The sequence below is a fragment of the Balaenoptera physalus genome (assembly GCF_965194825.1).
Source record: "Balaenoptera physalus genome assembly, chromosome: 13".
In the NCBI taxonomy this organism is placed as follows: domain Eukaryota; kingdom Metazoa; phylum Chordata; class Mammalia; order Artiodactyla; family Balaenopteridae; genus Balaenoptera; species Balaenoptera physalus.
This window is the reverse complement of record NC_138892.1, coordinates 21869834-21891700: the sequence shown is the minus strand read 5'-3', so window position 1 is coordinate 21891700 and position 21867 is coordinate 21869834. Positions and strand designations below refer to the sequence as shown.

The following is a 21867-nucleotide window of genomic DNA, read 5'->3' as shown; positions in this document are numbered from 1 at the left end:
TGTATTCTGTTGAATGTATATGCCACATTTTGTTTATACATGGACCAGCTGATAGATATTTGAGTTGTTTCTATTGTTTGGTTATTATGAATAATGATGCCATGAACATTTGTGTACAAATCTTTGTGTGGACATATATTTTCACTTCATTTAGGTAAACCCGTAGGAGTAGAATTGCTGGGTCATGTAGTAGGTGTACATTTCAATTTTTAAGACACTGACAAACTGTTTTCCAGTACCTGCACCACTTTGCAATTCCACTAGCAATGTATGAGCATTCCAGTTGTACCATATCTTCACCAACACTTGACGTTTCGGTCTTTTTAAATTAAGAAATTCTAACGTGTATAGTAGTATCTTACTGTGGTTATAATTTGCATTTCCCTAATGACCAATCAAGTTGGGCATCTTTTTTTGTTAAGTACCTGTACAGATCTTTTTCCTGTTTCTTAAAACTGTGTTATTTATATCATTATTGAGTTGTAAAAATTCTTAATTAGATGTGGACACAAGTCCTTTGTCAGATATATGCTTTACAAATATTTTTTCCCAAGCTGTAGTTTGTCTTTTCATTTTCTTAACAATTTCAACAAGCAAAAGATTTTAATTTTTTTGAAGTCTACTTATCATTTTTTAAATTTATGGTTCATGCTATTTGTGTGTTGTCCCAAGGTCATGAAGGGTTTTCTCCTATGCTTTGTTCTGTAGGATGTATGTGTTTGCCCTTACATTTAGGTCTGTGATCTATTTTGAATTAATATTGGTTTATGGTGTGAAGTAAGATCAAAGTTCATTTCTTTTCCATGTGGATATACAGTTATTCCAAAAACATTTCTTGAAAAGCCTATTCTTTTCCAATTGACTTTCTTTGATACCTTTACTGAAAATCAATTGACCACATAAGTGTGGGTCCATATCTGGATTCTCAGTTCTGTTTCATTGATCTATATGTCTATCCTTATGAATTCTTTCATTTTTAATCTTGAAGAATGGGATAATGTTTAGAGAAAAATAATCATGTTTGATACCTTCCATTGAAACATACAATTTATCTAAATTTAAATAAAATAATAGGCAAAAAAGGATGATTAATCTTTCTTTAAAATGTATTCTTTACTACAGTTTAAAACAAAAATGATAATTAGGTCATTTTGGATATTTTTACTGGATGTGGAAAAAAATAGATGGAAAAGCCTATTGTCTGAGGCAGTAAACTATTATTAACTACTGTGCTGCTTATATTCATTAAGAAAAAATTTCAAATTTAAGAGGGTTATATAAACATGATTATGAGACAATTGAAGCATAGTAAGAACACACATAGTTCCTTTAAAATGGTTAAAGTCTTCAGCCATGAATGAATTACATCCATGGGTATAAAACATAGTACTAGGTGATGTAATGACAGAATCATTGTCAGTAATTTTGAGAAATGGAGAAGAACACAAGACTTGCCAGAAGACTGAAGATGCACAGATGTTTCCATTTTCAAAACATAAAAAAATAGATTGCAGAAGCTAAAGGCTAATAAGCATGATACTGAAAGCTGGTAAAATTATAGAAGAGATAAAGCATATATTTTATCAACATCTTTTCAAATGATCACTAGAAGAAAAAATAATTTTTTCACCAAAATTATTGAATTACACACCTGAAAATGGCTAACATAGATCCTGAATGACTGGGACTAGAAAATATCTTTTTTAAAGTAAAACAACCTCAAACCCTTCTCTGGGAAATCATACAAAATGGGAAGAAAGAAAATAAATGAAGTAAAAAATAATGGCATCCAAACAAAATTATTTTTAAAATATCACATGTAATTCTACACTTAAAAAATGGAAAATCTTGATGAAAGGTACTAATCTCAAATTATAAAAATTGATGTCTCCTCTGTGCATGGTAAGTCTAGTGACGCCAAGTATAGACTAAGAAATACCCAGAAGTTGAATATATGAGTTTGGAGACCAGGGAAGAGTTAGGGCTAGTTATATGAATCTGGGACTAGTCAGTGCATTTGTGGTATTTAAATCCATGAGACTGGAAGAGATCACCTAGGAAGTGAGTATGGACAGAGAAGACCAACAACTGTAGAAATTCTCTTTTTATTATTTCCATCTTCACAGTGAAATAATAATCAAAGTCATGGGCTTGAGTGGAAGGAGAGGAGAAGGAGTGTTGGAGGTTTGTGGAAAGAGGAGGGAAGCATAAAATAGTTGAAGAGTAGACCTGTGAATATAGAGGGATTAGGAGGCAGCCCTGATGGCTTAGGAGTGATCGGTGGCCATAAATTTAAAGCAAAATCAGCAGAAGGATCAGGAAAAGAAGCAAGAATTATTGAAATAACTGAGGAAAACTTTCAGTGTTAGAATTGAATCTGCCAAGTTAAAATGCCAAAGGCCAAGAAAAATAGAGACCAACGTCTATACATGCTGTCGGGACATTTTAAAATTTTAGATATTTAAAAAAATATTGCTAGCAGGACTTCCCTGGTGGTGCAGTGAATAGGACTACTCTGCCCTCCCAATGCAGGGGGCCCGGGTTCGACCCCTGGTCAGGGAACTAGATCCCACATGCATGCCGCAACTAAGGGTTCACATGCCACAACTAAGGAGGCGGCAAGCCGCAACAAAGGAGCGCACATGCCGCAACTAAGACCTGGCACAACCAAATAAATAAATAAATAAATATTTTTAAAACGTATTTCTAGTAATCAGTCAACAAAACAAGTTATATTTCAAGGAACAAGAATCATGCTGACCTCATATATCCCTGAAGAAGCAATGGAATAACATATAGAGTTAAAGTTGTGTACCAGGAAATTTTTAGTTCCAAGAAATAGAAAATGCAACACAACTAATATAAACAATAAAGCAGATTTATTATCTCACATAAGAATTTCTAAATTGGCTCTGAGATTGGTTAATTTAGTAGTTTAAGGATCTAAGTTCTTTCCATCATTCTTTGCCAAGCTCAGGGGGATCAGTCTTGCCCTGAGTTAATCATCCTCTTGTTCATAAGGTGGTCCTGAAGTTCCAGGCATTACATGTAGACATGACAACATCAAGCAGAAGAAGAATCTCACTGGTTAGTGTTGTGTCACATACCCATTCCTAAGCCAATCACTTATAAGGGCAATGCAGTTGGCTTAGTATAGTGCGTGACTGGGTGGAGAACGATAGATTACCCAAACAAAACCAGAGTTCTCTTAACAAGGAAGAAGGAGAAATGGCTATTGGGTAGGCAACGAACAGTGCCTCTTTCATGAGAGGGAGAAAATATTGAAAATATTTTGAATATATGAAAATATTTCATGAGAGGGAGAAAAACCCGAAAATAAAAAACCCACTTAAAAGGCACTAAAAGGCTTCCCCGGTGGCACAGTGGTTAAGAATCCATCTGTCATTGCAGCAGACATGGGTTCAAGCCCTGGTCCGGGAAGATCCCACATGCCACGGAGCAACTAAGCCCGTGAGCCACAACTACTGAAGCCCGCGCGCCTAGAGCCCGTGCTCCGCAACAAGAGAAGCCACCGCAATGAGAAGCCCGCACACCGCAACAAAGAGTAGTCCCCGCTCACCACAACTAGAGAAAGCCCACGCACAGCAACGAAGACCCAACGCAGCCAAAAATAAATAAATAAAAAAATTTAAAAACCCAACCCACTAAACTATGAGTTTTTATGAGTACATATTCTTAGACATAAAAATACTTCGAAAAACTATACTACCCATATACCTGTCCTAAAATTTTTTCTTGAAAATATTGCAGATGACTGAGAGAAGAATCAAAACAACTCAAAAAGGGGAAATCATGTTATGAAAGAGCTGGTAATCAAGTAAAACAAAGTTAAGTCTAATTACTTGTTTTTGATAAGTATCTCTGCAAATTATATTAAAAACCAAAGGCTTAAATGACATTTAAGCTGCTACCTGAAAACAATATTTAGACAGGTGAAGAATTGGGAGAAGAGCATTACAGACAGAAGGAACAACATGGGAACATTTCTTTAAGGCTGGAGATAAACACAAGTTAGATGAGGCAGGAGTCAGATTGTGCTGAGTCTCATGAGCCATGTTAGGGATTTGGAGTTTTATTTTAAGTATATTGAAAATCGGTGATATATTTTAAGTAGAGGAATGACATATCTGCATTCTATTTTAAGAAGATCATTCTGGTTGCTCTTTAAAACAGCAGATGGGAGGCAGGGCAAGGATGGAAACTGAGAGGCTATTGAAGGTAAGAAATCATATTGCTTGGACTGGGAAGAAGTGTAAATAAAAATGGTAAGCAATTGATAAATTGGAAATATGTGTAGAGAGACTCAATAGGACAAGCTGATGGATTGCATGTATATGAGGATAAGTTGAGGGAGATTGGAGAAACAAAGATCCAAACTTTTGGCTGAGTGGGTGGTAGTGCCATTTACTAAAATGAGAGACACCAAAAGATTATCATGTTGCATCTTAACGTGGGGAGAAGAGAAAGGGAAAGGGGGACCAAGAGCTCTATTTTGAACATTGTAAGTGTGAGATGCCTATGAAACATCCAAGTGAAGATGTTAAGAAGTTCAGAATAGTGGTCTGAGCGGGAGATATATTTTTGGAAGTCTTGGCATATAGAGATATTTAAAACTACAGTAAATGAATGACATTACCTAAGAAAAGAAAAATGAAATTCCAGCACACAAAGGTTGGATAGAGAATAAGAAAATAAAGGAGATATAAAAGAAACAAGCAATGAATTAAGAGGAAAACCAAGACAGTGTTGGAATCATGGAAGGCAAGAGCAAGAAGGGAGTATTCAGTTGTGTCAAAAATTGCAAAAAGTCTCATAAGTTGAAGACATGCACATTTTCATTAGATATAGCAACATAGATGCTAATGATAACAAAAACAGTTTCAGTTGACTAGTGTTGGTGGGGGTGGAACTTCAGGTTGCAGTGGAATTGAGAATAAAGAGAATGTGAGGAAGTGGAGACAGCATGTTTTAGATAACTCTTCTGAGAAGTCTGGCCATGAAGAAGATTGGAACAATATCTTGGAGATAGACTGGAGAGACACAAAGGCTCAAGAGAAGTTTTTTGTTTTTTAATTTAAGGATGGGAGATACAAGTATATATTTTTTTAAAGATGTATTATTTATTTATTTTTGGCTGCATTGGGTCTTAGTTGCTGGCACGTGGGATCTTCATTGAGGCATGTGGGCAGGATCTTTCGTTGTGGCCCACAGGCTCTTTGTTGCTACGTGCGGGCTTCTATCTAGTTGTGGCATGTGGTTTCTCTCTTCTCTAGTTGTGGCGTGCGGGTTTTCTCTTCTCTAGTTGTGGCGCGCAGGCTCCAGGGCACGTGGGCTCAGTAGTTGTGGTGTGCGGGCTTAGTTGCCCCACGACATGTGGGATCTTAGTTCCCTGACCAGGGATTGAACCCTTGTCCCCTGCATTGTAAGGAGGATTTTTTTTACCACTGGACCACCAGGGAAGTCCCCACAAGTATATGTTTGAATGCTGATAAATGATCTGATAGTAAGAGTTTGAAGATGTGAGGGAGATGGGGTTTAATTGAAGGAGTGTCTTCAGAAGACTTTAAACCCATCATTAGATTGAGAGAATGGAATTTTGGTACTTTCACCAGTCAACATAGTTATTGAGTGCTATGTGCCAAGCTCGGTTCCAGGCACCAGTGCTGTGAGAATGAAGAAGACAGCCAATAAACCTGCCCTCAAAGATTGTAATTTCTAGTGTGGAAGAATGAAAACATGTAAACAAGCAAATGAATATACAAGATTATTTTGAATATTGATAATTGCTATAAAGCAGTCAAGAGAGAGTCCATGTGTTAGAGCCAGACCATGCTCTGCAAGCCTCCGTATATTATCCATCAGCCAAAATCAAATGGGGGCTTCCAAATCTTAAAGGATCCAGGCAAAACTCCACTTCTCTTTCCTTTAAGACTCATAGCCTCACCACTGCCTTTATCTCTGGGACCAAAAGAACAAACATCCTTATACCCTTGATCCCTATTTATGTCATTCATCACAAGCCATGGTCTCCTTACACATCCCTCACTCTCCAGCCATTAATCCCTATACTGATCTGTACATCACCTTTCCTGATTGAATCTTCCATCCCTCTCCAGCACCCAAAGCCTTTCCCCCGTGAGTCCTTCTGGAACTCAATTATCAGCAAAATCACATTTCCTTAATGTCTCCTTTAAATATTCCTTTTACTGACTTTATCTTACTGAAACCCGTCTCTCTCCTAAGGCCCCTGCTTCAGGTAGTGGCAGTTTTTCCTTCCACAGTCTTCATATCACAGAGCCTGGAGGTGGGGTAGGTGTTCTGTAATTTATTAATGTTTCCAGAACATTTTCCCTCCCTCCTCTTTTGAAAAACAGTCACCTTTGAATCTTGTACCATCAGACCACAGCATCCATTACCCACTCTTGTTGACGTTACCTTCCAACCCCACAGTTTACTCCTCCTTGATCCTTGAACATTTTAGCTCCTGGATCACTTCACTCTCTCTAAGACTCCTCCTGTCATTAATCTTGGGGATTTTAAGATTCTCACTGATGAATCATCCAATGCCCTGCCCTCTCAGTTCTTTGGTCTCCCCACTTCCAATGACATTGCTTTTCACTCTTTGTTAGCTACTCATTCCTAAAATCATTTTATTAATAGATCTTTCATTACCATTAATTAACCTCTACATAATCTCAATTTCAAACATCCTATCCTCCAATCTCTACCTTATTTCTAGAATCCCAACTCCAAACACCCTTCAGTACTATTGGGATCTACAATCCATTGATCCTACCACTATTTTATCATATCTTACCCTCTCATATCCTTACTTCTCTCTCTCTACTCAGGTATTATGGGTTGAATTGTGTCCTTTCTAAAGATATGTTGAAGTCCTAGTACTCCCCAGTACCTGTGAATGTGATCTTATTTTAATATAGGGGCTTTGCAGATGTAATCAAGTTAAGATGAGGTCATTAGCGTGGGCCTTAATCCAATATGACTGTTGTACTTATAAAAAGAGGAAAATCTGAACACTGACACACAAAGGGAAGACAGCCATGCAACAACAGAGGTAGAGATCTGAATTATGCTACCGCAAACCAAGGAATGCCTGGAGCTACCAGAAGCTAGAAGAGGTGCATGGCCCTGCCAACACCTTGATTGCACACTTCTAACCTCCAGAACTGTGAGACAATACATTTCTGTTATTTTAAAGCACTCAGTTTGTGGTGTTTTGTTACAGAAGCCCTATGAAACCAATACCCCGGGTTAAACTATTGATATATATGGTCAGATGATGACATCATGATAAAAGTTATTAAATGGCCTAATGATGAAATCATTCCCGTGCATACACTCTGAGTTCCCTTGCCTTTCTCTTACTTTATTGTACTTGGCTAAACAATAAACCCTGGTTAAATCCCATTTTCAGCTTTCTTCATGACCACAGTTGCACAGTAAAACGTGGCTTAAGAAAAACACACAACCATGTTGATCGATCTTACTTAAAACACATGGTGATTAAATGCAACTGGACCTGAATGGTGCTTGCAATCATATTGTCTTTCTCTACTCCATTCATTCTTTCTCCTATAAAACTATTTCAGGGACTTCCCTGGTGGTCCAGTGGTTAAGAATCTGCCTTCCAATGCAGGGGACGTGGGTTCGATCCCTGGTCAGGGAACTAAGATCCCACATGCCGCAGGGCAACTAAACCTGTGGGCCACAACTAGAGAGCCTGCATGCCGCAACTACTGAGCCCTCGCACTCTGGAGCCCGCGCACCACAACTAGAGAGAAGCCCAAGAGCCGCAATGAAGACCCGACGCAGCCAAATAAATAAATAAATCTTAAAAAAAAAAAAAAAAACTATTTCATATCTCTCTCTCAAAATCTCCAATAACTTCTCCCTAATCCTCATTCTTAGTAAATGTCCTCGCTATTACAATAACCTTCATAAGAAAATTTCCACAAGCTCCCATGACATCATCTCATCTATGTGAGTTTATCCCCATGTTCTTTGCCTTCTATCCATGCTCTTGGCTAAAACCAGCCTTTCCCTTTACACAATGTACTATCCCCTCTTCCCTAATCAAAGAAATTGCTCTAAAAATGTCCTTTCCCTCCTCTATCATAAAACTTTCCCTCCCTACCAGATCATTTCTATTAGCTATTATTTCTCCCTTCTTAAAAAAACTAATCAACCACCACTTTTTCTTCCACTTCTCTTCCAGCCATAGCCCTCTCTATCTCCTTTTCTCCACAAAATAACATTTATTTCAGTTTGCCATGACAGTTGCAGTTTACACTTAATTATTTAATTAAATCTTGGTTTAATTATTAATAGTGCCCTTTTCAAATGTGTTCCAGTTTGGATTGTAAATTACATAGCTAGCTTACCTTTTGATGTAAAACTCCTTGAAAGTGTTGTCTGTGCTCATTCTATCCAATGTTTCACCTTTCATTCTCTCTTGTGCCCCATTTCAAAAAGGTCTTGTCCACACTACTCCACTGAAGCTGTTTTCAAGGTCACCAGACATGTCCTTATCCTTAAATCTGATTGTCAGTTTTCACTCCTCACCTTTTTGAGCTTTGAGCAGCATTCAACATAGCCAACCATTCCCTCCTTCTTAAACAATTTCTTCATTTGGCTTTTAGGGCACCACTTTCCGGTTTTCCTTCTGTCACTGCTTCTTGGTCTCCTGTCCTGGTTCTTCCTCAACTCTCTGAACCCTGAACAGTGGATTGGCAAACAGCTCAGTCTTTAAACTTCTTCTGATTTTTATCTATAATCATACCCTCCTTACTCTTCTCCCAAGCTACTTAGGGAAGGAACTAAAACCCATCTCACGTCCCCCACAACACACACTCAGAGTAAAGAGATGATCAAGCCACAGTAGGTGGTTCTTAACTTTGTGTAAGGAAGAGTTATCTTCAGGGATTGCATTTTGCTGAATATGGGTGTGCACCACAGCTGAATGGTTCAGGAGCAGAGAAGCTGAACACTCCACTAGGCATTTTGTTGTTGTTATTTGTGGGCGACAGTTACTTTATTATAGAAGAAACAGATATAATAAAACAGTAAGTTATTATACAATGACAACATCACCATTTTAAAATCTCTAATGAAATAATGGATATAGGCAGGGACCACCAATCACTACTAAAGCCATTAGGTGAAAAGTCGATAAGAAAGTATAAATTTGAGAGATTAGGCTAAGAGAATTTGAATCCACTAAGGAAAGTAAGTATCACTAAAAGTGGGGTAAACAGACTTTATGTGCATTTGCTGTGATATAATATGAAGTATACAGAGCCACCTATAAAACATTCTTGCCAAAAAGAAAAAGAAAAGAAAAAAAATAAATAAAAACAAGGACCTGAATTCAAGCAAGACTCTAGCTCTGACTTCCAGTTTTCTGTTTTTTTTTTTTAATCTTTATTGGACTATAATTGCTTCACAATGGTGTGTTAGTTTCCGCTGTATAACAAAGGGAATCAGCTATACATACACATATATCCCCATATCTCCTCCCTCTTGTGTCTCCCTCGCACCCTCCCTATCCCACCCCTCTGGGTGGTCACAAAGCACTGAGCTGATCTCCATGTGCTATGCGGCCGCCTCCCACAGCTATCCATTCCACACTTGGTAGTGTACATATGTCCATGCCACACTATCACTTCATCCCAGCCTACACTTCCCCCTCCCCGTGTCCTCAAGTCCATTCTCTACATCTGTGTTTTTATTCCTGTTCAGTCCCAAGGTTCTTCAGCACCATTTTTTTCTAGATTCCACATATATATGTTAGCATATGGTGTTTGTTTTTCTCTTTCTGACTTACTTCACTCTGTATGACAGACTCTAGGTCCATCCACCTCACTACAGATAACTCAATTTTGTTTCTTTTTATGGCTGAGTAATATTCCATTGTATATATGTGCCACATCTTCTTTATCCATTCATCTGTTGATGGACACTGAGGTTGCTTCCATGTCCTGGTTATTGTAAACAGAGCTGCAATGAACATTGTGGTACATGACTCTTTTTGAATTACAGTTTTCTCAGGCTATATGCCCAGTAGTGGGATTGCTGGGTCGTATGGTAGTTCTATCTTTAGTTTTTTAAGGAACCGCCATAATGTTCCCCATAGTGGCTGTATCAATTTACATTCCCACCAACAGTGCAAAAGGGTTCCCTTTTCTCCACACCCTCTCCAGCATTTATTCTTTGTAGATTTTTTGATGATAGCCATTCTGACTGGTGTGAGGTGATACCTCATTGTAGTTTTGATTTGCATTTCTCTAATGATTAGTGATGTTGAGCAATCTTTCATGTGTTTGTTGGCAATCTGTATGTCTTCTTTGGAGAAATGTCTATTTAGCTCTTCTGCCCATTTTTCAATTGGGTTGTTTTTTTTTTTTTGATATTGAGCTGCATGAGCTGCTTGTAAATTTTGGAGATTAATCCTTTGTCTGTTGCTTCATTTGCAAATATTTACTCCCATTCTGAGGGCTGTCTTTTCATCTTGCTTATGGTTTCCTTTGCTGCGCAAAAGCTTTTAAGTTTCATTAGGTCCCATTTGCTTATTTTTGTTTTTATTTCCATTTCTCTAGGAGGTGGGTCAAAAAGGATCTTGCTGTGATTTATGTCATAGAGCGTTCTGCCTATGTTTTCCTCGAAGAGTTTGATGGTGTCTGGCCTTACATTTAGGTCTTTAATCCATTTTGAGTTTATTTTTGTGTATGGTGTTAGGAAGTGTTGTAACTTCATTCTTTTACATGTAGCTGTCCAGTTTTCCCAGCACCACTTATTGAATAGGCTGTCCTTTTTCCTTTGTATACTCTTGCCTCCTTTATCAAAGATAAGGTGACCATAGGTGCGTGGGTTTATCTCTGGGCTTTCTATCCTGTTCCATTGATCTATATTTCTGTTTTTGTGCCAGTACCAGACTGTCTTCATTATTGTAGCTTTGTAGTATAGTCTGAAGTCTGGGAGCCTGATTCCTCCAGCTCCGTTTTTCTTTCTCAAGATTGCTTTGGCTATTTGAGGTCTATTGTGTTTCCATACAAATTGTAACATTTTTGTTCTAGTTCTGTGAAAAATGTCATTGGTAGTTTGATAGGGCTTGCATTGAATCTGCAGATTACTCTGGGTAGTATAGTCTTTTTCACAATGTTGATTCTTCCAATCCAGAACAAGATATATCTCTCCATCTGTTTGTATCATCTTTAATTACTTTCATCAGTGTCTTACAGTTTTCTGTATACAGGTCTTTTGTCTCCTTAGGTAGGTTTATTCCTAGGTATTTTATGCTTTTTGTTGCAATGGTAAATGGAGTGTATCCTTAATTTCTCTTTCAGATTTTTCATCATTAGTGTATAGGAATGCAAGAGATTTCTCTGCATTAATTTGTATCCTGGTACTTTACTAAATTCATTGATTAGCTCTAGCAGTTTTCTGGTTGCATCTTTAGGATTCTCTATGTATAGTATCATGTCATCTGCACACAGTGACAGCTTTACTTCTTCTTTTCTGATTTGGATTCCTTTTATTTCTTTTTCTTCTCTGATTGCTGGGACTAAAACTTCCAAAACTATGTTGAATAATAGTGGTGGGAGTGGACAACCTTGTCTTGTTCCTGATCTTAGAGGAAATGGTTTCAGTTTTTGACCATTGAGAACGATGTCGGCTGTGGGTTTCTCATATATGGACTTTATCATGTTGAGGTAAGTTCCCTCTATGCCTACTTTCTGGAGGGTTTTTATCATAAATGGGTGTTGAATTTTGTCGAAAGCTTTTTCTGCATCTATTGAGATGATCCTATGGTTTTTCTCCTTCAATTTGTTAATATGGTGTGTATCACATTGATTGATTTGCATATATTGAAGAATCCCTGCATTCCTGGGATAAACCCCACTTGATCATGGTGTATGATCCTTTTAATGTGCTGTTGGATTCTGTTTGCTAGTATTTTGTTGAGGATTTTTGCATCTATGTTCATCAGTGATATTGGCCTGTACTTTTCTTTCTTTGTGACATCTTTGTCTGGTTTTGGTATCAGGGTGATGGTGGCCTCGGAGAATGAGTTTGGGAGTGTTCCTCCCTCTGCAATATTTTGGAAGAGTTTGAGAAGGTTAGGTGTTAGCTCTTCTCTAAATGTTTGATAGAATTCACCTGTGAAGCCATCTGGTCCTGGGCTTTTGTTTCTTGGAATATTTTTAATCACAGTTTCGATTTCAGTGCTTGTGATTGGTCTGTTTATATTTTCTATTTCGTCCTGGTTCAGTCTTGGAAGGTTGTGCTTTTCTAAGAATTTGTTCATTTCTTCCAGGTTGTCCATTTTACAGGCATATAGTTGCTTGTAGTAATCTCTCATGATCCTTTGTATTTCTGCAGTGTCAGTTGTTACTTCTCCTTTTTCATTTCTAATTCTATTGATTTGAGTCTTCTCCCTTTTTTTCTTGAGGAGTCTGGCTAATGGTTTATCAAAATTTTTAATCTTCTACAAGAAGGAGCTTTTAGTTTTATTTATCTTTGCTATTGTATCCTTAATTTTTTTTCATTTATCTGTGATCTGTTCTTTATGATTTCTTTCCTTCTGCTAACTTTGGGGGTTTTTTGTTCTTCTTTAATTGCTCTACGTATAAGGTTAGGTTATTTGAGATGTTTCTTATTTCTTAAGGTAGGATTGTATTGCTATAAACTTCCCTCTTAGAACTGCTTTTGCTGCATCCCATAGGTTTTGGTTTGTCATGTTTTCATAGTCATTTGTTTCTAGGTATTTTTTGATTTACTCTTTGATTTTTTCGGTGATCTCTTGGTTATTAAGTAGTGTATTGTTTAGCCTCCATGTGCTTTTATTTTTTACAAATTTTTTCCTGTAATTGATATCTAGTCTCATAGCGTTGGGGTCTGAAAAGATACTTGATACGATTTCAATTTTCTTAAATTTACCAAGGCTTGATTTGTGACCCAAGATATGATCTATCCTGGAGAATATTCCATGAGCACTTGAGAAGAAAGTGTATTCTGTTGTTTTTGGATGGAATATCCTATAAATATCAATTGAGTCCATCTTGTTTAATGTATCATTTAAAGCTTGTGTTTCCTTACTTATTTTCATTTTGGATGATCTGTCCATTGGTGAAAGTGGGGTGTTAAAGTCCCCTACTATGATTGTGATAACTGTCGATTTTATGGCTGTTAGCATTTCCCTTATGTATTGAGGTGCTCCTATATTGGGTGCATAAATATTTACAATTGTTATATCTTCTTCTTGGATTGATCCCTTGATCATTATGTAGTGTCCTTCTTTTTCTCTTGTAGTAGTCTTTATTTTCAAGTCTATTTTGTCTGATATAAGAATTCCTACTCCAGCTTTCTTTTGATTTCCATTTGCATGGAATATCTTATTCCATCCCCTCACTTTCAGTCTGTAGGTGTCCCTAAGTCTGAAGTGGGTCTCTTGTAGACAGAATATATACGGGTCTTGTTTTTGTATCCATTCAGTCAGTCTGTGTCTTTTGGTTGGAGCATTTAATCCATCTACATTTAAGGTAATTATCGATATGTATGTTCCTATTACCATTTTCTTAATTGTTTTGGGTTTGTTTTGTAGGTCTTTTCCTTCTCTTGTGTTTCCTGCCTAGAGAAGTTCCTTTAGCATTAGTTGCAAGGCTGGTTTGGTGGTGCTGAATTGTCTTAGCTTTTGCTTGTCTGTAAAGGTTTTAATTTCTCCATCAAATCTGAATGAGATCCTTGCTGTGTAGAGTCATCTTGGTTGTAGGTTTTTCGCTTTCATCACTTTAAATATGTCCTGCCACTGCCTTCTGGCTTGCAGAGTTTCTGCTGAAAGATCAGCTGTTAACCTATGGGGATTCCCTTGTATGTTATTTGTTGTTTTTCCGTTGTTGCTTTTAATATTTTTTCTTTGTATTTAATTTTTGATAGCCTAATATGTGTCTTGGCATGTTTCTCCTTGGATTTATCCTGTATGGCACTCTCTGTGCTTCCTGAACTTGATTGACTCTTTCTTTTCCCGTATTAGGTAAGTTTTCACCTATAACCTCTTCAAATATTTTCTCAGTCCCTTTTTCTCTTCTTCTTCTGGGATTCCTATAATTCAAATGTTGGTCTGTTTAATGTTGTGCCAGAGGTCTCTGAGACTGTTCTCAATTCTTTTCTTTCTTTTTTCTTTATTCTGCTCTGCTGTAGTTATTTCCACTATTTAATCTTCCAGGTCACTTATCTGTTCTTCTGCCTCAGTTATTCTATTGATTCATTCTAGAGAATTTTTAATTTCATTTATTGTGTTGTTCATCATTGTTTGTTTGCTCTTTAGTTCTTCTAGGTCCTTGTTAAACGTTTCTTGTATTTTCTCCATTCTATTTCCAAGATTTTGGATCTTTACTATCATTACTCTGAATTCTTTTTCAGGCAGACTGCCTATTTACTCTTCATTTGTTTGGTATGGTGGGTTTTACCTTGCTCCTTCAACTGCTGCATATTTCTCTGCCTTCCCATTTTGCTTAACTTACTGTGTTTGGGGTCTCCTTTTCACAGGCTGCAGGTTTGTAGTTCCCATTGTTTTTGGTGTCTGTCCCCAGTGGCTAAGGTTGGTTCATTGGGTTGTGTACGCTTCCTGGTGGAGGGGACTAGTGCCTGTGTTCTGGTGGACGAGGCTGGATCTTGTCTTTCTGGTGGGCAGGTCTGCGTCTGGTGGTGTGTTTTTGGGTGTCTGTGACCTTATTATGAATTCAGGCAGCCTCTCTGCTAATGGGTGGGGCTGTGTTCCTGTCTTACTAGTTGTTTGGCATAGGGTGTCCAGTACTGTAGCAGCTGGTCGTTGAGTGGAGCTGGGTCTTAGCGTTGAGATGGAGGTCTCTGTGAGAGCTTTCACCGTTTGACATTACATGGAGCTGGGAGGTCTCTGGTAGACCAATGTCCTGAGCTCGGCTCTCCCACCTCAGAGGCACAGGCCTGACACCCGGCTGGAGCAGCAAGTCCCTGTCAGCCACATGGCTCAGAAGAAAAGGGAGAAAAATAGAAAGAAAGAAAGAAAAAAACAAAAGAAAAGAAAAGAATTAAAATAAAAAATAAAAAAATTATTAAAAAGTAATAAGAAAAAGGAAAAGAAAAAAAAAAGCAAGAAAACAGCAGCCAAACCAAACAACAACAAATCCACCAATGATAGCAAGCGCTGAAAACTATACTAAAAAAAAAAGCACAAAAAACCAACAGACAGAACCCTAGGGCAAATGGTAAAAGCAAAGTTATACAGACAAAATCCCACAAAGAAGCATATACATACACACTCAGAAAAAGAGAAAAAGGAAAAAAAAAAAAAAAATATATATATATAGAAAGGAAGAGAGCAACCAAATCAATAAACAAATCTACCCATGATAATAAACTCTAAATACTAAGATAAACATAAAACCAGAAACACATTAGATGCACAAAGCAAACCGCAAGTCTACAGTTGCTCCCAAGCTCAGAGAAATTTCCCTTTCTCTTCTTTGTTCGCACAGCTCCTGGGGTTCAGCTCTGGATTTGGCCCCGCCTCTGCATGTAGGTCACCTGAGGGCATCTGTTCTTCGCTCAGACAGGATGGGGTTAAAGAAGCAGCTGCTTCGGGGGCTCTGGCTCACTCAGGCCAGGGGGAAGAAGGGGTACAGAATGCAGGGTAAGCCTGCAGCAGCAGAGGCCAACATGACATTGCAACAGCCTGAGGTGCGCCGTGTGTTCTGCCGGGGAAGTTGTCCCTGGATCATGGGAACCTGGCAGTGTCGGGCTACACAGGTTCCCAGAAGCGGAGGTGTGGAGAGTGACCTGTGCTTGCACACAGGCTTTTTGGTGGCTGCAGCAGCAGCCTTAACATTTCATGCCCATCTCTGGCATCCGTGCTGATAGCCACAGCTCGAGCCCATCTCTGGAGCTCATTTAGGTGGTGCTCTGAATCCCCTCCCCTCCCACACCCCGGAACAGTAGTCTCTTGTCTCTTGGGCAGATCCAGACTTTTTCCCGGACTCCCTCCCGGCTACCTGTGGCGCACTAGCCCCCTTCAGGCTGTGTTCACACAGCCAACCCAAGTCCTTTCCTTGGGATCTGACCTCTGAAGCCCAAGGCTCAGCTCCCAGCCCCCACCCGCCCTAGTGGGTGAGCAGACAAGCCTCTCAGGCTGGTGAGTGCTGGTCGGCACCAGTCCTCTGTGAGGGAATCTCTCCACTTTGCCCTCTGCACCCCTGTTGCTGCACTCTCCTCTGTGGCTCCGAAGCTTCCCCCCTGCCACCCCCCATCTCCGCCAGTGAAGGGGCTTCCTAGTGTGTGGAAACTTTTCCTTCTTCACAGCTCCCTCCCAGAGGTGCAGGTCCCATCCCTATTCTTTTGTCTCTGTTTTCTCTTTTTTCTTTTGCCCTACCCAGGTACGTGGGGAGTTTCTTGCCTTTTGGGAAGTCTGAGGTCTTCTGCCAGCGTTCCGTAGATTTACTGTAGCAGTTTTTCCACATGTAGATGTATTTCTGATGTATTTGTGGGGAGGAAGGTGATCTCCACGTCTTACTCCTCTGCCATCTTGAAGGTCTCTCTCTTTTTTATTTTTAAAATTCTCAGTCTTGATGGTTGTAATTCAGTATTTTGAGTTTTTTGTTACATCAATAAAACAGTTCTCCTAAGTGGTTGCAAGAAGAAGGTTAATCACTTCACTGTACTCTCTTAAACTCCAAAACGCTCAGGTATATTTCTTCACCTAAACAATCAAATATGTCTTCACATAAAAGTGAAGAATTAAAGTCAAGAATGAGAAATTTTACTTACCATTCAATCAGCTTAATATAAGTTATTGGAAAGAATGAATTGACTTTTGATTGGTGACACAAGCAAAGTGAAAATAAATCCTAATGTATAAATTATTTACTATTGCCTTTTAATCTAAATGGTTTCAAAATCTTTTAAAACCCCGATTACTCCTCTTGGTGATTTAGTGATACATTTTTTTTTTCTAAGACTAGAAAAAACTATCCTACTATACAAATAGAAAAAAAAGACATTTAATTGATTTCATATTTCTTAAAATTTTTCTCATAAAAGAGTTTCAAATCATCAGTCCTACCAGCCCAGTAGTGTGGGCAGCACTTATATTGAATTTCAATATTGTAACATTAACATGAATTTCCCTCCAGTGTACAATGATCTATTAGATACTATCTAATGGTTTATAAAAATCATCATGCTTACATTTTTGCTTCATGTTACCTTAATTTTTGTGCTTCTCAAAAAAGCAGCAAAAAATTTTTTTAAATGTCAAGTATTATAGTTTAATGAAGAAATCAGTGTTTAAAAACATTACTTCTTTAATGTTTCTATATATATCCTGCATAATTCCAACTTTGGGTATTTTATTCTAAAAGGAAATTGAAACATAGCTCAAAATTTATTCTCTTTAGCATCCCTGGGTGCAAGGTAAAATGAGACTGTTAACACCTTAAGGATTTAGGCACAACTGATCCTGTGTATCAATTTCTCAAAATTGAAAACTATTTCAGCCACTACGTTTTTGGCCTTATTTCCATTCTGTTTAGCTGACAGGACTGGCAGATCTCAACAGCCACAACACCATATGTTACAATCAAAGCCAGATGACATTCTGGCACTGCAGTGGCTGTATGAATCAATGTGCTAATTTTCTCTTTTGTGATGATTTGTGATAAATCATCTAGAATTTCAGGTATTTAAAATTCAGAAGGACATAATATGGCAAATTTCTCCATTCTCCATCTTTTTCTTTCCCTATGGACTCAAGGAGTCTGCCACTTTTAATAACTACGACCTCCTACTTTTATGTCTATGTTCCATTTCCCCTCAATCCAACTGAGAGGAAGAACTCAATACCTGAAAGACATCTTTGATACCTCATCCATTCATTTTATTCTTTCAACAAATTTATTGAGAACCTACTATGTGCCAGGCACTGTATGAGGCACAAGGAATGCAAAGTTGAACAGTGACAACAAAAACACACACAATTCCTGTCCTCATGGAGTTTACAATGTAGAGGGTCTACATTAATCAAAAACATATAAAATTACAAAGGTGTTCAATGCTAAGTAGTGGTATGTGTTCGTGTGATAATGTATAACAGTGGGTCTTACTCTGGTGAAAGAAATTAGGGAATGCTTCCCTGAGGAAGTGATGAATGAGCTGAGATCCAAAAGACAAATAGGAATTAACTAAGCGATGAAAGCACTTCAAGCCAAAGGAATAGCATGAACAAAGGTTCCTATGGTGGAAGAGGCACCTTGATTCTCACTTATTCCAGACAGTTAAAGTGCAATGAGGGTAGAACACAAAGAAAGTGAAACATGGTGCAAAATGAAACTAAGAAGTAATAATAATAACTAACCTCTATTAAATGCTTTTTAAGGTGATGTGCCCGTCATTGTTTTAATGTTTTGAGACATTAACTTTTTCAACGTTCAGAATTATAAGTAGTGGCCCTAATACATAATCTCACAGGCAACATAAAATATTTTTGTTTTAATCATAAGAGCAATGAAATGCCATTAATGTGTTTTAAGCTAGAGGTGAAACTGGGGGTAGGTGGGTTGCCTTGATTAAAACTGCACTTCAAAAAAGAGAATTCTCCCTGCCTATAAAAATGAATCAGGAAGGCCAGAGCAGCTTAGGAAGACCAGTTAGGAGTCGACTGCAGTAATGCAGGTAAAAAGTGCTGATGGTAGCTTAGATTAGGAAGGTGGTAAGTGAAGAGAAGTAGACAAATTTACAAGGTAAAATAACAGGACGCAGTAGTGAACTGATTTGGGGGTGGGGGGTTGCAGTTAGGGAGAGGAAGGTGTCTAAGAGGAGTTCTAGGTTACCAGCTTGGAAACCAGGGTGATGGTGGTACCTTAGATTGGATACGTTAATAAAAACTTAAAGAGGAAGTTTTAACCCCTGTATTGACAAGTACTGAATAACAATAACTACAATAAAAATCCAAAAGGAGTTTCTGGTTAATTTTTTCACATATATTTGCCTGCAATCTTATATAGCCATTCTTACATGGCTTAAATAAAAATAATGTTTCATTACAACTAGTGTCACATGGTGATCTTTTGAATTCTAGGATAAAATGAGAAAAGGAAAAAAATACAAGATGCCAAGAAAATGTTTTTCACATACGTAAAATTAAAAAGGAAAACACAAATATCATTTTCTTCCCCTGATTACTAACATCTCTGCTAGGGACTTAGCAAAGACATGGCAACTTTATATCTAATTTGTGGTCATTTAAAAACTCTGGTAAGTTTATTACAGGTTGATTCCTATATTTCTCACACAGCTAAAAAGGTTGAGGTTAACTTAAAAAAAATTCTCCCCTTATCTTTTAAATGGTTTGAATAATACACACATCATACACACACACACTTTAAAAGTATTATTATTTATGTTTAAAAGAAAAACAGATAAAAGACCAACAAGTGATTCCTTTCCCCACCTCAGGAAAAATCTGTGAAATAAGGAATAAGATAAAATAAAAGCATATAATTGGGATTTAAGTAAAAAGAGCAGGTTATTGTGATTTCAGTCAAGTCAGTTGTTCTGTCTGAGCCTTAAGTTTTTTATTTAACTTTTAAAATGTGAATAATACCTACCTCCCAGGTTTGCTGTGGGAATTACATAATGCTTTTGGAAGTGTTTTATTAATTTTAAATCTCTATAAAAATAGTAATCACTATAAATTTTTAAAAGTCTAACAAAGCATACAGAATATTCAGATCCACATTAATTATCATCTCTACTGTTTATATCATTTTCTTGAGAAGGCCAAGTAAACTGAAAATAAGAAAAACATTCAGCATCTGTAACACTAAATAATTATAACACATAAATTTAAAATTCATATAGAGCAAATAGCTCAAGTCTGAGAAACACTGCAAGCTCTGAAGAAGTTAATGTCCCATCAATCCTGCTTTTCTATAATAGAGACTGCTTTTGTTGACTATATACCTACAGATCAAAAGTACTCTACTAAGGATATAAGCTATACATTTAAAATATTTAATTAGACCTTTGCTTTTAATCTAAAACTATATAATAGTCTTAGATTAAAATGGTTTAACAGGATTTTTAAAACACTCTGAGGTAAAATAATAACAATTTAACTTGTTCTTTGCTGTATCCTTAGCTCCCAAAACAGGGCCTGTATTTTAAATAATGTTAATTAAAATGGACATTACAGAAAAAAAAAAAAAAGGGCCAGTACCATTTTCAATGAAATCTAAAATCACTCCAACACTTAATGTAAAATGAAACATGTATTTCCTTCCAAGTACTTAGATAGAGGGATGGCTATTTAAGTCATGCCAAACAAGCAAAGCACCATAAAGTGTCCGAACATGGTTGAAAATTTGAAAATTTTCAAGTACCTTAAAGAAAGAGCAGTCCAGCTGTTTCATGTTCTATCTTGGTTATATTTATGTTTAAGAATGTGAATTTTAAAATAGACCCCACTTAGTTTAATTCTATCAGAAATATATTTTAAATTGTTAAAAGCCTCTGTTTCTTAAATACTCAAACTTTTATTTCATAATGCAATGCATGATTGAGATTCTCTCTCGTGTTGGTTTCAAACTTAACAATCCCTAGAAAATAGAATTCAAAATTTACCAGTTTTTCTTATTATAGAAGATAATATATATAAGTCACATAGAACTTTAATCAAAACTAGCATTATAAATTTGACATGTGCAAACATCCACCTGTTGTGATACTACAGGAATGGTATGAAATTGTTTTATGTACGTGAAAAGAAAATTCTCTGAAAACATTCCCTTCCTTAAATAGAGGAAAGATGAAGGTAAAGAACTAATATAAATAGTATTAGTTAAAATTCTTACAGTTACAAATGCTGCTAAATTTAGCAGGATAGTTAAATTACTCTTTTACTTCTAACAATAAACGTTTAAAGGAATGTACAAATAATGCTTTTTAAATCAGTTGGCCATATACTCTAATGTCTTGCTTTTTTACAGTTTGTACTTTTTATTTTAACATTCGTGCCATCTTCTTTGTTGAAAATTATAGCTTCAACTTACACAGTTTACCCATCACTTAAAATGATTCTTTTTCACATTTTCAAGTTACTTCATAAGCGCAGTAGGGTGATGATTTTCTAGAATTTTCAAACCCAGCCATTAGATATTTATTAATTTGATTGGATTTTTTACAGTAATTAAATATAGATTTAAGTACATAATTTTAATAACATTTAAAATGTAAGCCTCCTTTTATTTTACATTAGCCCTAAAAGCATCTGAATCTTTGTAAATAATAGTAAATTATTAACAAATAGTGATAAATAGTGGGAACACATAGATTTTAATTTTTCTTTTTAAAAAATGCCTATAATGTAATATCAAAATTAGGAAATGACATCTTCTATTCATTAGGCAGGTAATTATTTTACAGTATGCGTTGACTTCCCTATATCACACCAGTTTAAAAGAGGGTTAAACCCCAAAACACAAAGCAACCAAAAGACTGTAATGCCCGTACCTAGTATTTTCTAAACTGGCTTTGGAATAGTCACCACTTCATCACATTCTATTTCATTTTATTGTCTTTTCATGAAAAGGAAAGTCTTCCACTAATTGGTAACATCACATTATAAATATAACCACCATACTCCAGAGCTATAATTTAAGTTTCTGACTGCCACTCCTGCTATTCAACTGTCATCTTCTTTATGTGATGGAGAAGAGCATCTTTTTCCAAGTGAGCCTCTGCAAGAGCTGTTTTAGCTTTAGCCAATTCCTGTTTAAGAGATTCATTCTCTTCCATGAG

General features: G+C 37.0%; 1 protein-coding gene and 1 long non-coding RNA gene across 9 annotated transcripts in view; one reads left to right on the top strand and one right to left on the bottom strand.

Moving 5' to 3' along the window:
• LOC309640610 overlaps positions 1-20353 on the top strand; it is a 32855-nt gene extending 12502 nt beyond the window's left edge. For both annotated transcript variants that reach the window (XR_014252299.1, XR_014252300.1), the window contains one exon: positions 1-20353. This exon is cut by the window's left edge and continues 10746 nt beyond it. This is a non-coding gene — a long non-coding RNA (uncharacterized lncRNA).
• The window catches only part of BLTP3B (bridge-like lipid transfer protein family member 3B), a 103998-nt gene continuing 91663 nt past the window's right edge, over positions 9533-21867 (bottom strand). For all 7 annotated transcript variants that reach the window (XM_082419284.1, XM_082419282.1, XM_082419285.1 and 4 more), the window contains one exon: positions 9533-21867. In XM_082419284.1, the coding sequence (XP_082275410.1) occupies positions 21748-21867 (120 nt within the window). In that variant the 3' untranslated portion in view covers positions 9533-21747.